Source organism: Muntiacus reevesi, chromosome 8, assembly GCF_963930625.1.
Source record: "Muntiacus reevesi chromosome 8, mMunRee1.1, whole genome shotgun sequence".
Classification (NCBI taxonomy): Eukaryota; Metazoa; Chordata; class Mammalia; order Artiodactyla; family Cervidae; genus Muntiacus; species Muntiacus reevesi.
The window spans coordinates 65048059-65062624 of NC_089256.1; the positions used below are offsets into that span (position 1 = coordinate 65048059).

A 14566-nucleotide genomic window follows, 5' to 3' on the forward strand; every position below is an offset into this window, starting at 1 on the left:
AAGCAGTTTGAGGTCCTTGCTTGAGAAATCAGAGGGTAAAACTGTATGGACTTCCACAGCCCTGAGAACAGCCTAGGAGCACATTCATATCTGATTGAGATGATAGCGAAAATGTTCTATGCATTGTCTGGAAAAATAACCTCTAACAGTGGTCAAGGGCCTTTAAGATAAGAAAGAAGAAAGCCCAATTCAGCCAAAGTCACATCCTTTTTTCTTTTTAACACAACTGACTACACTCATGTTATTATTAATAAAATTCATATGATTTAAACAAATGTCATTAGCCATACCCGCCTGCTTTAGAGGTCGAGGAGAGATGCTAAAAAGAGTATTGATGCATCTTCAGATACTAACATCTGCAAGCAGGCTTTTGCACCAGAAGCACTAGCAGCATCAGCGTCACCTGGGGACATGTTAGCCCCGGCCCCATCCCAGACCTGCTGAATGAGCACCTACATTTTACCAAGATCACGTTACAGTTTGGGAGGCATGATTTGAAATTGTGAGGCTCCTGTTTTCATTCTTAGATTCTGGCCATTTCAGTACCCGTTATTAGGTGGGTAAGCAAGTGGCAATTTGTATTTCTTTGTTTGTTTGTTTGTTTGACTATTAGTGCTTATCATATCTTTCAAAAGAGAAAGGTGGGAATCATGGAAAAAGAATGAAATGAGACCGTTTCTGGCAGCCAACCGCACGGGCTCTTTCACATGCCATGTTTTTTAAATAGCTAATTTGACATTTTAAGCAAAAGCATGCAAAAGATACCTACCAAATTTTTTGGGAACCCAGTCAAGACCAAAAGTGAACTTCTTTATCTGCACTACCAAGTATTCAGGGAATGAGGCAAAGCGAGATGTTCTGGGAAACACAAGGGGATTAGATCAATGAAACAGGCAATAAGAATTATGGATACAGTTCATGAAGCATCAAAAGCTGTGTCTGAGGCACACCCAGCAGTCCCAGGGCCTGCAGTGAAGAGCAGACACACGCACACGGGAGTGGACACGCACGCACATGGGAGTGGACACACACACACCACCTCACCACTCATCCTGGCCTTTCCACGAGAGGACAGTGTTTAACATAGGACAAGGTTGTCCCCAAGGATGATTTTGGACACCCTGCAAAATTACTACTTTTACTTTGCTGTGGCATTTCGTATTTCTGAAAAGTGGTTTTCAACTATAAACATTTGTGTTTTTCTAAAACCCTTGGTAGTGTCACACATATTTGCAGATGCATGGGGCACCTGTGCATTGTGTTTGTATATGAAATTTGAAAAAGCTCCCTGAGCAATCCTGACATACCCCAACCTGCCCCGACCACAAGTCTTTATCTTAATAGCACAGAGTTGGCATCAGGAGGGTATATCGGAACTTTGGTTGAGGCTGACTACTGGAAATGCCAGAGCCTCATTAAAATACTACCACACCTAAAATCTATGGCCACATGGATCCTAAAGGGGTTGTGTGTGTGTGTGTGTGTGTGTGTGTGTGTGTGTGTAGTATGAGGTATCTAAAATATCTAAATCTGGGCCTTCAATTTTAAAAATTAATATACACGGTTAATGTCTTAAGTTTCCTTTCAAACGTTCATGAATGCTGAACTGCCTGGACTTGCCTTTGATGATTTTATGCACAAACTATTCAACTAATACATCAAATACATGCCCTAGTTTCAGCTCATTCTCTCCACATTTATTATCTTGTTTAAAAAAACCATTTCTGTTCAAGTGTCAATCTGAGTACAGTAAGTTATATATGAAAAAAAATTAGATTTGAACAGATACAATGGGTACCTTTTAAAATAAAAGATTCTAGGACACGCTTCCTACAAACTCCACTTTTCAAATCTACATAGAATGCATCTTCCCAGAACTCAGAAATCAAATACCAATGCACTGCTGCCCCCTTGTGTAGAAGAAAAGCCACAGTTCAGGGGCAGAGAGCTGTCCAAAAAGTCTCAGAAGACTTGGATGCTACTTAATTCACTCCAGATCTAACCCTCCTTGAGTCTTCACATTTACAAAACGGGTTTATTAGTAATATCTGCCTGCCGGGGCTGTGCAATGGTCATGAGATGTCATGGAACCACCTGGCATCCTAGAATGTGCCGTGTACAGCTAAGGGGTTAGCATGATGATTTTGTCAGGCAAGAGCTAGAATCCACAGGACCAAGGACACTGGGCTGGTTTGTTACTGACCTGTATTTTTCCCCAAGCAAGTCACTTAACCACTTGGGATCTCAAATTCCCCATCACAAGGAAGGTAGAAGGGTATGGGCAATGAGGGAGTTTCTCAAAAAACAAGAGCTTAACTATCCTAAGGAGCTGATCTATTAGCCTAGCTCACTCTCCAGAAATTATATATTATCTCTAATTAGGCTTTCCTATCTTCTGAGAAGCAGTATTAATATCATTCTTAAATATAGCCAAGTCCTCAATTTCACCAAAAACCAAGAAACGCCATCTGATATTTTCAATGACTATGAAAGTGTCACCTCTCTGACCCCTTCTTCTAACCATGTAAATTTAAAATCTGGAATATTTCAATATAACAATGAAATCAACCAAAAGTCATCAATGATTTCCAGACTGTGGTTCAGGATCCCAAAGATTCCTGAAGTTGTTCTGTGATCAGTATCTGGGTGAGGAATCAGCTGGTAATATACCATGGAGTGGGAGGCAGCACGGGGGACTCAAGGCTGATAATTTAACACATCACTTTGTTGTGGGTAGCTATCAACCTAAGAGTACCAGAAAGCAGGTTAGATGACGCCCACATTGTATTTTTCCTGTTGGTTAAACATTCCTTATTCATTTTTGTATATAGGGTCTCAACTTGAATCACACATTCAGTAACTGCTTAATATAAATATGTTCAAGTCGGTCTCAAAACTAACACTTGGCATTCATTAATTGCAGGTTTGGGACATCAAGTTTGTTGTTAAATCTGGTAAGGTTATAAATCATGCACCAGTTACTCTTCTGTTCCTAAAATTAATTCCTGGAATTAAAATTTTTCTTGAAAAGTTATATACTTAATAAAGTCCACTGAAATATAAATCATCCAAAAAGGTCTAGATAGACACTGAGTAAATTCACCTCAAAGAACTGTCACAGGAACTGAGTTAGGACTAAAGAGTTTAGAACAGTGTCTGACAACAGTAAGGCATTGTCTATCAACAACCTATTACTTTATTTAAAATGCATCAATTGTTCACTGGTTACAAACTCAGGCAAAAACACCATGAAAGCCTTATTAAGAAAAATATATTGATATACAAACTGTCTCTCTCCCTGAAACTATTTATTGAAAACCTGGTGACTAAAAAAATTCTATCATTTCCATTAAATACTTTAAAAACATAATCAACCACATAATTAACCAAATCATAATTAAAAACATAATTAATCAACACAAACTGTATAATCCAAGGTAAAAAAAGATAAAAGTAATGCAGTAACAATTACAGTGTATATTTACTCCACCAGGCACTATGCAAAGCATTTTATGCTTGATCCTCACCTCAACCCTATAAAGTTCTATTATTATCCCCAGTTTACATATAAGGAAACTGCAGTTTATGGAGGTGAGGTCACTTGGCCAAGGTCACATACCAGTAAGTTCTACACTGAGAATTCAAACGCTGCCAGTCCACCTAAAGCCCATGCTCTGAGCCCCAAACCGTGCCTTTCTGCTCATGAATGATAAAGGTTAAGATGAAATCTGTCCCTATCAACCTTTAATCTGTGAACTCCTTGAGGGGAGGGACTCCATCTCAATTCAGGTCATTGCCCAAGATACATTAGGTGAGCAATAATATTTGCTGGGTGAATAAAATTTCCAAACACATATTCTTCCCAGTCACTGTCTGTCCAGGACCAAAAAGGGAAGGATCGTTATGTCTGGTCCATACTGACCCAAGATCTACCAAGAGGACATCTTTTGTCTCTTTCTGGCCTTTTGGGCTCTGGGTCTAACACAAGAAAAATTTAAGGCCCCAAAGTAACATAATAAAGAGATCATGTCTATATTGCTGGAACAAAAAGAAAAAAAGATATTTTAGGAATTCACTGAACTAGTTCCCCCAAAACTATCATTTGAAACATAAGGTATAATAAAGAATAAACAACACTGTAAGGATTATAAAGATACAAGCATAAGCAAGCAGAAAAGGAATATGGGGGCTGTATACAACACAAGGATTAAGAGTTTAAACTTCAAATGAATGAATTCCAAGTCTGTCACTTAGTAGCCATTATTAATCCTTCCTTTACTTCCTCATCTGTAAAATGGGGAGACTAAAGTGCCTATGTCACAGCAGTACTAGAGGGATTAAGCAATATTTGATGGGATTCACTTAGCATATAACATGGAATAATACTGATAAATGTGCCATAATGGTAGTTGCTTTATTACCCTAGAATACTGCTTTTTCCTTTCCCACAAGACCAGTTTTCAATTACCAACAGTTGTGATACATCCAATAATAACTTTCTTTCATATGCGTTAAACCAAAAGATGTATGTAAACATACATACAAACGTGTGCATGTATAAGAGAAAAAGAAGAAACACGTTCAATAGCTACCGCTAAGGATTAGAGAAGGTAGAAACCCCTCTGCCTACAACTAAGTATTTTGTGGGTCAGTAACCATCATTCCTCCACTCAGATGTAAGAAGGAACTGGTTGCTAACTTTGCCCCAGGTTAGAGCACAAGCTGGAAAGTGGACACAGGAGAAGAATCCAGATCTCCTGACCACCAGCCCAGGGGTCAGAGACTGTCTCTGTGGAAGGCTAACGCTTCCCAGCTCCACTTCAAAGATTCTCCTTTTCCTAGTGATGAGAAGATGCCTTCCTCGCAGGCCTAGAGAGTAGGTCACACCCTGTACTTGTAAGACTCTGAAGAGCAGAAATGGGGGACCAGGCAGACCAGCCAGTGAAGACCTTTTCTGCAACTCACACCTGATGCTGGGGACTTTCTAGGCCGCCAGACCTCTGATCACTTCCACCTGCCATACAGAGTCAGAATTAAAGTGCAAAGAGAAAAGGACAAATGTTTGTGGAATCTTCAACCTACTGTCAATAATAAAGAAAGAAAAAAAGTTAAAAAAAAAAATCACACAGTACACCTTAAACTCACAAAACGTTATGTGAATTATATGTCAATAAAGTTGAGAGAAAAAAACTGCTTTCACCACTAATAAAACATGTAGCTTTCTAACTGCTCAAAGGTGTACCCAAGTTGTAATGAAGTGAATCACGAACATTTAATACGCCAGCTCATCAACTCTTATCTGCAAGGACATACACACACAAACACACACATACATACACATACGCACTCCCCAAAACTGAGCAGTCCTCGGGTGAAAACTTACTCCACAACGTATAACTGATAACTGAAGTATTATTAATCTCCTCTGGATGTGAAAAAACTTTTTAAAAGAAATTATTGTTAAGAAAATGTGGCTTTTTCTTTAAAGCTTTTGAAATAGTCTTTTTGTTTTCCCATTTTTAACACATGAAGTCAATCATCTGAAACAGAGGAATCCTGAGGGATGACTATCACAGAGAATAAGAGATTCAGGTTTGACTGCTACTTGTGGTTGTGGGAAAAAAACAGCCAGCAGTAGCTCATCCATCCTTCCCTGCCTTTCATGTCACCTACAGCTCAGGCTGAGCCCAGAAAAAATGCCTGAAGAATATCTAAAAGTAATGAGTTCCAGTGACTAACTTCTAGACCTCCCCTATTTTTATGCCATTGTAAATTCTCTTTCTCCAACTGCATAAAGTATGCAGGCAAGGACTTGACTGTATAAAATCAACTAAGGTGTCAAGTGGAGAAAAAAAAAAAAATGTATGGACCTGACAAGAAGGATCACCATATAGAAACAAAACATCTCCTGACCATGTCTGAGCAGCTCGTTGGAACAAAGCCCGGGAGCCCTGAGGTCTCCTTTGAGATGCCCTGACACCCCTCATCTCCAGGCAGGAACAGAGTCACCAAGCTCTAAGTCAGATCTTTAACTGTGGAATCAGAATCTATCACAGTGGAGTTTAAATACTGAAGACTCTCATAAGTAGTTTTCTAATTTCTTCATTAATATCATCTTGCCATGGGGTACAAGAGTTCTTGGCTATACCTGCTCAGTAAAAAAAAAAAAAAGGCATTCTCTCCCTCACACATGATACAGATTACAACAAGCCTGTTTCACTGGACAGACTTCATACAAGCAAGGTCTATGACAGCTAGGGTTGTGTCAATCATAATCCCATCTGGCCACACATAAGCAAGCATGCACAGACCTGTAGAGTGGCACCCCCGCCCTTCCCTACTGGCCCCCACCTCTCAAGGCCCCCTTCTCATCCCACCGCCACCACACAAGCACGCACGCGTACACACTTACTTCACACCCGCAGACTTTGCTTGCAGGGCACTGCTCCAGAAATCATCAACATTTTCTGGTTCAGAAAAGGCCTGCAGGCAGGCACTGAATGGGATCTTGGCACGAACCAACTCGGGAAGGGGTCTTCTGTTTGATTCTGCTTCCCTTCTCGTTAGTTCATAGGCGATCAGTTCATCTGCGTAGAAGAGCAAACAAATGACTTTGCAGTCATTTATTTCCTTGAAAGGAAAGAGCCCCTTGTACAATGAACAGCCTTCCCTGAAGGATTCTGGGCTGGGGTTAGGACTGCTTATTCGCTGCCCTCCACAGAGCCAGAGGAGCCTGCTGAAAGCGTGTTTAGAGTGGCAATGCCAGGCTGCATCAAGCCTTTCATTTTTTGCCTGTTCCTCTTTGAGGCTGACAGGAGGGAACTGTGAACTACGGTTCAGGTGAGAGGTTCAGACTACACATGTGCTATAAGTGATGCACGAACCTGGGCTCTCATTTATCCAGAGGTCAAGACTGGTTTGACGCCAAACCACCCTCTAATCACAAAGTCTCCACACCAGAGAATTTCATGCGGAGAGAAACCCGAGGGCTCACCTCTTCCTGGCCCTTGACCATGATGAGAGGTCACGGAGAGCGCGGGCCAAGGAGCAGGATGAACAGAGTTACCCAAGGCACCAGACCTGCAATCCAACCCAGCACCGCCAAGACAACTTCATGTGGGGTTACCTGACACTGCAGAAAGCAGAGCGGCCAACCCAGAAGGCTTTCTCACTATCCCTGCTCAAATGACTGAACACCCAGGGAAAAAAAGTAAGTACACTGTGAGCTTCCCAAGAGTCAGCAGATCTGCTCTTGGAAACCACCTGTAAGTCAAAATTCTATATATTTCTAATGGGCCTTTCCAGGAATTCCTTCTGTGTTACAAAAAATTGCTTCTGATTTATCAGTTTTTAGATACCACTGATGTATCTCTGTGTTTTCTTAAACACATCTGGATATGTTCTTACAGTTCATCCCCCTGTCCACCAGCGATTCAGGATGAACTTTTGTCTAGGATGCTAACATTACATGTTTCCAGCTACCAATTTCCTGACACTAAATTACAAATCTCCTTTCTGAAAAAAAAAATAGCTACCACTCATAAATTATAAACAGTGAGTTTAGAGAGGATCACAGAACTGAGTAGAATATGTTAGCCAGCATCCACCATGATAGGCAAGAGAAAGCAATTAGGCCTCATGCTAAAAAGGAAACAAATCAGAGATCCCCACCCCATTGCTACTTTGTGTAATGAATAAGAATTTTAAAACTAGCCAAAAGCTGCCGAAGTTTATAGAAAATGGAAAGTGTTTCATCTTAAAATCATTTTCCAATTAACACAATAAAGTGACTACCCACCACCCCCTTAAAAAGAGAATAAAAAAGCCACCCATGGAGTGTTTGACCTTTACAAAAATGACCAGTTCACAGGAGATAGGCAATCAAGCAGATATTTCTCCTTTTTCTGCTTCTAAGATGTTAGTTCTAAAAAACATCATTTATCTATTTTGTCTGAAAAGAACCAGATCAGACTTATTGAAGGAAATTTCCCCTGAGCATCACTCCCTCCACCTGGGTATCTGCCTTCTTCCTGCTTCCAAGGTCCAGAGACCTTTCTAAGGGGCTTCTGCCTCACGAAGAGCCCGGCCACACTTTATCATCCACAACAGGCACCTTGCTCAGATGCCAAAGATGAATTCTTTTTAAGAGACCTCTGCTTGAATGGCTCATATCAAAAAATGTAGTTCTGACCACTTCCCTCAGACTTTACAGCACAACTGGTAAGTGATAATGTTAAACTACAAATAATTTCCTCCAAATTAAACTGACTCTAAACCAACCTGTTGTTGAAACTTACAGGCCTTGAAGTAGGTTCCCTCCATAACTGGCTCCATGAAAATCTCTAAAGAAAGCCACATGGGGACTGAGGACTCGATGAGAAGAGACATGCAGAGCAGACACCTTCAGGTCTACTCCAGACACAGCTCTGCAGTAACTAAACCGCACCATCTCTTACTCGAGGGTCTTCATGTGTGAAGAAGCGCCCTGCTCACTTCCAGCTTAGGACCATTACCTTTGTTGGTTGCCGCCTCCATGGCCACAGGTAATTGCATCAGGTAGTCCACTCTCTCTGTGTAGCGGACTTTTCGGGTCTGACAACACTGAATCCGCTCTTCCACCAAAAACCGAAAAACATCACTTGGGTTTTCTGAGCCAATGCGGTTCCTCTGAAAATGAAATTATATCAAGTCAGTAAACTTATATTACTTTCATGGGACACACATGCTATGTCATTTTAGTCATGTCCGACTCTTTGCAACCCCATGGACTGTACCCCGCCAGGCTTCTCTGTCCATGAGATTTCCCAGGCAAGAATGCTGGAGTGGGTTGCCATTCCCTTCTCCAGGGGATCTTCCTGACCCAGGGATCGAACCTGGGTCTCCTGCATTGTAGGCAGACACTTTACTGTCGGAGCCACACATGTATAAAAATTAGCACAGAATCAAATATAAATCTGGTGAAAAGATCTGATGTTACTAAACATTCCCTCTGGGCATGCCAGTTCAGAGTACTTTAAAGCAAAAGACTGGTAGTTACCTAAAGTCCAAAAATGGGAGACTGGTTAAATAAATTATAGTTCATCATGTAAATAAATAGTATTCAGCCATCAAAAGTCATGGCAGAGGGACTGACCTAGACAGAATTAGAAGAAAGGAGATATGAAAGGCCAAGTAAAGAGAAAGGAGGAAAAAATTCAAGGGCTGCCCTGGAAAAATTAAGCCACGTATAGTTAGGTTGTTTGAGATGGACATGTACACACTGCTATATTTAAAATGGATAACCAACAAGGACCTATTATACAGCACATGGAACTCTTCTCAATGTTACATGGTAGACAGGATAGGAGGGGAGTTTGGGAGAATGGATACATGTATATGGATGGCTGAGTCCCTTTGCTGTTTACTGAAACTATCACAACACTGTTAACTGGCTATACCTCAATATAAAACAAAAAGCTTAAAAATAATTAAAAAGTACATTTTTAAAAATTTAGAGTTTTTTAATTTAAACAAATTTTTATTTAAAAAATATTTTTTAAAATTTGTTTAAATTAAAAAATTAAGCCATGTATGATATGAATCTATAAATGTACTAATGTAAATTATACACAAATAAAAAAGAAAGTAGGCTATATTTGAGTATATAATGACATGGCAAAATGTTCACAACAGGTTAAGTGGAAAACACTGCTCACAAACCAGCAAGCAGAGAATGAACTGCACCTGGAAAATGACTGGGGGTGGAGGTAGGGAGTCAGACACCAGAATGTTAGCACTGCTTGTTCAGGGGAGCAGGTAGTATGGGAGGTTTTGATTTTCTCTTCTGTGCCTCTGTTTCCACAAAGAACACACTAGTCATCAGGAAAAAAGTAGTTATTTTTTTAAGAGGGGGGAAAAAAGCCTTTAATCATAAATTCTCAGTGGCCTTTAAGAACCACAGCATTTAATGTGATGTGATTCTGCTCTGAGCCCAGAGTGAGCATCTCAGAGGACAAAGGACAGGAGGACACCAAATATCACACTGGACTCTGAAGGAGCTTGTCACAGAGACAAAAAACAAAAACAGGGAATGAAACAAATGGATAAACACTCCTAGAACACATTCAAATTAGGAGGAGAACAGGCAGACCCATGAAGGCTGAGAAAGCCAAGCATGAAGAGCAATTACATCAAGCTGGCCAAACAGAGAAAGCCCCAAAGACGCCAACTCTAAAAGGAGCCCAGACAGGGAGAGGTTGGGGGGGTGGCAGCATTCTGGCCACACGGGCGGGACTGCACGTGAGGGCTGGACACACTTCTAACAACCCTTCCAAGCAGCTCTAAAGGCTGACTTACCTCTACTAGATTCACCAGGTGCAGGAAAAACTCCTGGGCATCCTGCTGTCTGTTGGAGGAGAATTCCGGGTGGCTCTTGCTCACAAAGGCCTTAAACATGCGCGGGGAGATCCCATTCTGTTGAGGCTAAAATATAAAAATAAAACCAAAACTCACAAGTGGGAAGCAGAGCGGAGATTCCCAGTAGCCAGGATTTCAGATAAGAATACTGAAGCCCACGTTAGCTAAACGGTGACAGCGGCCAGGACACGCTGGACGTTGATTGCGTGCCAGGCACTGTGCTGTGAAACTGAGGTGGGGATGGGATGGGGCTCTTCTGTTGACTCAAAAGTAAAAGGCATGATAAACACCCCGATTTCCGTCCTCACAGGACTTGTTCCATAGTGGCCAAACTAGTCTGCGACAACCCATTTCAGAAAAGGCTAGGGATGCACTGGGGCGTGGGAGGTAGTCCCTCTGACAGAAGTTGGAGGAGAGGTGAGCCCCACAGCATCCCTCCCCACCAGCAGGAGGGAATATGAGAGAAAGGAAAGGAAATGGTTCCCAGCCCCAGGCAAAGTACTGCTCAGGTGCCAGCCCAGGGCTGTTTCTGGACCACAGGGCGTTCCTGGGAGCCCGCCCCTCACCTGGAGGAGCCAAAGGAGGTTGCCTGCAGCTGCCAGGATGGGAAGAGCTGGGACAACTTTGGCTGTGAACTTTGGATGTGTGAACTTCCCCGGGGGGTTAAGGGACCGCTCAGAAGGCAGCTGGGCTCCTCCAGAGAGGACGCTGCCTAAGACAATGGGAGGGCGGCCTGCCCTCCCTGGGATAGGGGGGATAGGAGCTGGGATAGGGCTCACAGAGGTCACCGGGAGAGGGCATCAGGTAAAAGGTCCTCGTGGCAGTCTCTGAGAGGACAAGTACATCTCTAAAACAACCACTGCTGTGCACCCACAAAAGGTCAAACATGACCACAGACTCACGCAGCCAAGACGCAGCAAACACACTCTGCTCAGGGGAAGGCTCCGCCTCAACTCCAATCTCCCCAACCCTTGACCCTTGACCCTGGAGTAGCCTGAGGAGGGAAAGAGGTGGAGCAAGGATGGAAAAACACTAGAGCAAGCTGACACTGACCTTTCTACACTGCTGGTTTCCAAGGCACCTGAGATTGCTAGTGGGAGAAGCCTTAAACTGGCTTTGATGTGAAATGGGCTTTTTAATACCAGTAATTTGCTCTTGAGCTTCGGTATTGGAGAAGACTCTTGAGAGTCTCTTGGACTGCAAGGAGATCAAACAAGTCAATTCTAAAGGAAATCAACCCTGAATATTCACTGAAAGGAATAAAGACAGAAGGAGAAGGGGACAACAGAGGATGAGATGGTTGGATAGCATCACCAACTCAATGGACATGAGTTTGAGCAAACTTGGAGATGGTGAAGGACAGAGAAGCCTGCGTGCTGCAGTCCACGGGGTGTCAAAGAGTCAGACAGCAGCAATCTGCTGGAAACCCAGGCACTCGGCCCGAGATACCCTAAAGAGGCAGACTGGAAGATCCACATCATCTTTAAGGATACAGCTGTTTCCTGAATCCTCTCCACGTTCAGTCTCTAATAATGGTGCAGCACGTCTCCTTGTGTAAAACCCTACGAAGCAGCAAAACCCTACAAAGCAGGTGCCACCATTATCCCCATTTTACAGCCAGGGAAACTGAGGCTGCAGAGAAGTGCCACCACATCTGTCAACTGAAGTGGTCTTATGACCAGATGACCATGCAGCCAGCAAAGAGCCAGAACTGGGTTCTGATCCCAATTTCACACTCCTGGCGGCAAAACCGGAGTCATAGCTATAGCACACTTTAGGTCTCAGTGAGACAAACCTCACCTTGCCAGTCAAGCAGAAGTAATTCCTGGGCTCCATGCAAAGGTGCACCCATGTCTTCTCAAAACCTCTACATGCGCAGCCTCCAAGCCACCCATCCCCTCCTCAGAAATACAGAGAACTTGCTATCTGGGCCATCACAGGGTACTGAGCACATCATGCCTTTTGCTTTAACATTCAGCCCACTCTAGCCTGTCTCCTCAGCCTGACTGCAACACTTGGCAGGCGAAGGCCTTGTCTCACACATCTATGAAATCTCCTAGACACCAGGGTCCAGGCCTAGGGTCCACAGGCCATGGCAAGGGTGCACAATCACACAGTCAGATGCAAAAAGTAATGGCAAAACTCCAAGAACTATCTCTCCCAGCAGCCACGAGGCAGCTCTACATATGAAGTCTCTTCAAGGCACATATGTTCTAAGCAATGTTTCTAATAAAACTCAGGAGAATTCTGTCTTGCTCAAAATATACCTTATCTGGGCATCTAGTATTTACTGGCCACCTACTTCATGTAGAACATGTTGGGGATTCCTCTCCAAGAGCTGACGGACAACAGGTGGGGGTGGGGGTGAGATTCAACACATATCTATAACAAATATTAGGGAACACTGCAGACAACCTAAAGCAGTGTTGGCAGCTCTGGGAGAAGAACTCCCCAAACAGGCAGCATTTGAGCATCTGAGAACTTGGAACCTGTGTATAAATGATCAGCCTACACACACACACAAGGCTGCAGATGTGCCTTCAGCATCGGTGAAGACCAATTTATACCTGATGATCCATTTAACTACCCACACACACACCTCCTGAAAGGCATGTAAGAGTTGTAACTTTCTTCACTCATAATGCTGACATATATCTATATAGTATCAGCCAACACATGCATGCAAATAATGCCTTACATTTGCATACTAACATTTAGTCATTCATTCAGTAGGAATTTACCAAGTGTTACAGAATGTCAGACACTATTCTAGGTATGAGGATGAACATTTAAGAGGTGGCAGGCACAGCTCTGAGCACTTTATACGTGCATCTTTAGTTAAATTACTCAACCTCAAGAGGTGACTATTATTATTATTTTCTACATTTGACAAATGAGGAAACTGAGAGAGGAGTTAAGTAACTGACCCAGGATCACACAACTAGGAAAGTCAATCTGCCTCGCTATCTCTTTTTATCCATCTGTCTTTCTCTCTCGTGTCCTAATACTGTTTCTTGCAAGAACCACATGTGCCTAGTTCTCACCTCTGATGTCTGACGTCTCTCTTACCCGCTGCTGAGAAGACAGTGTGTCCGGATTCTGGGTAAGCCCTCTTCAAATTGACCTCTGAGGTCAACCTCCCAGGCCAGGCCAGCAACGACGTCTCCATCTGGGCAGTGCAGAAGCACCACCTGGAATACGTCAGTTCGTGTTGTGAACTTGGGTTTAGGCGTTCACATACGCACAAACTCACTGCCTGCTGCTGTTACCTTTTACAAGCTGTGCTTGGCTGCCAGTCCCCATCAAAGCAGCTGCTTGGGAAAGTTTACCAACTTGCTGAAAGTAAACTGAAGAGTTGGCTGCTGCTCTATGCCACCGTATGGTCGTGGAGCTGGGAGAAGTTCCAACAGAGACCATGGTGAAAACTCCAGAGGCTCAGCCCCATGCTCGGGCTTTGGCCCAGCCTCATTCACTCCCCTCCATGCCTCTTCCCTCTTGGTGCCCATTTCAGTTCCTTGTTTGCCCTCAACTGACCTGGCCTAATCCCTGGTGCAGCAGACAAGTTATAGTTTGAGAAGTGATGATCGCTGAGAAGTCATTAAAAAGCTTCTTAACTGGAGACATGCTGTCTCTGCCCCACTGCAGACCAGCTCCCAGCTTTCACAGATGGTCTGATTTATCTCAAATTCAGCCACCCTACACTTACTGCCTAACCATGGCTAGCCCCTCTGTCCTCACCCATGGTCCTCAACTATTCTACCTCTGGTTTCTGAGGGGAGGTTTCACTAATTCCCATAATCAACTATTACTATGTTCACATTATGTCCATATAATAGAAAGTCAGGCGATAAAAATGATGACCCTGAATCTAATTAAGCTTCCACATCTAACTTCCAGCTTATAAGAAACACAAACTGAACAACACCTTAAGGAAGCAATCCTTAGAGCAATCCTGGGGCAAATGATTCAGCTCCTTCAACAGATCAGTCAGTCTTGCAAAAAGAGGAGGAATCTGAGAAGCTTTTATGTCATTGTTGTTCAGTCGCTCAGGCGTGTCCAACTCTGCAACCCCATGGACTACAGCACACCAGGCTTCCCTGTCCTTCACCACCTCCTGGAGCTTGCTCAAACTCATGCCATCCAACCATCTCGTCTTCTGTTGTCCCTTTCT

General features: G+C 43.1%; 1 protein-coding gene across 2 annotated transcripts in view; it reads right to left on the minus strand.

The window, feature by feature from the left end:
• USP13 (ubiquitin specific peptidase 13) overlaps positions 1-14566 on the minus strand; it is a 129450-nt gene that overhangs the window by 45014 nt on the left and 69870 nt on the right. For both annotated transcript variants that reach the window (XM_065942361.1, XM_065942362.1), the window contains 4 exons: positions 10336-10461; positions 8514-8667; positions 6413-6587; positions 770-858 (listed from right to left, as the gene is read on the minus strand). In XM_065942361.1, coding sequence (XP_065798433.1) covers positions 770-858; positions 6413-6587; positions 8514-8667; positions 10336-10461 — 544 coding nt within the window. The remainder of the gene's footprint in view (positions 1-769; positions 859-6412; positions 6588-8513; positions 8668-10335; positions 10462-14566) is intronic.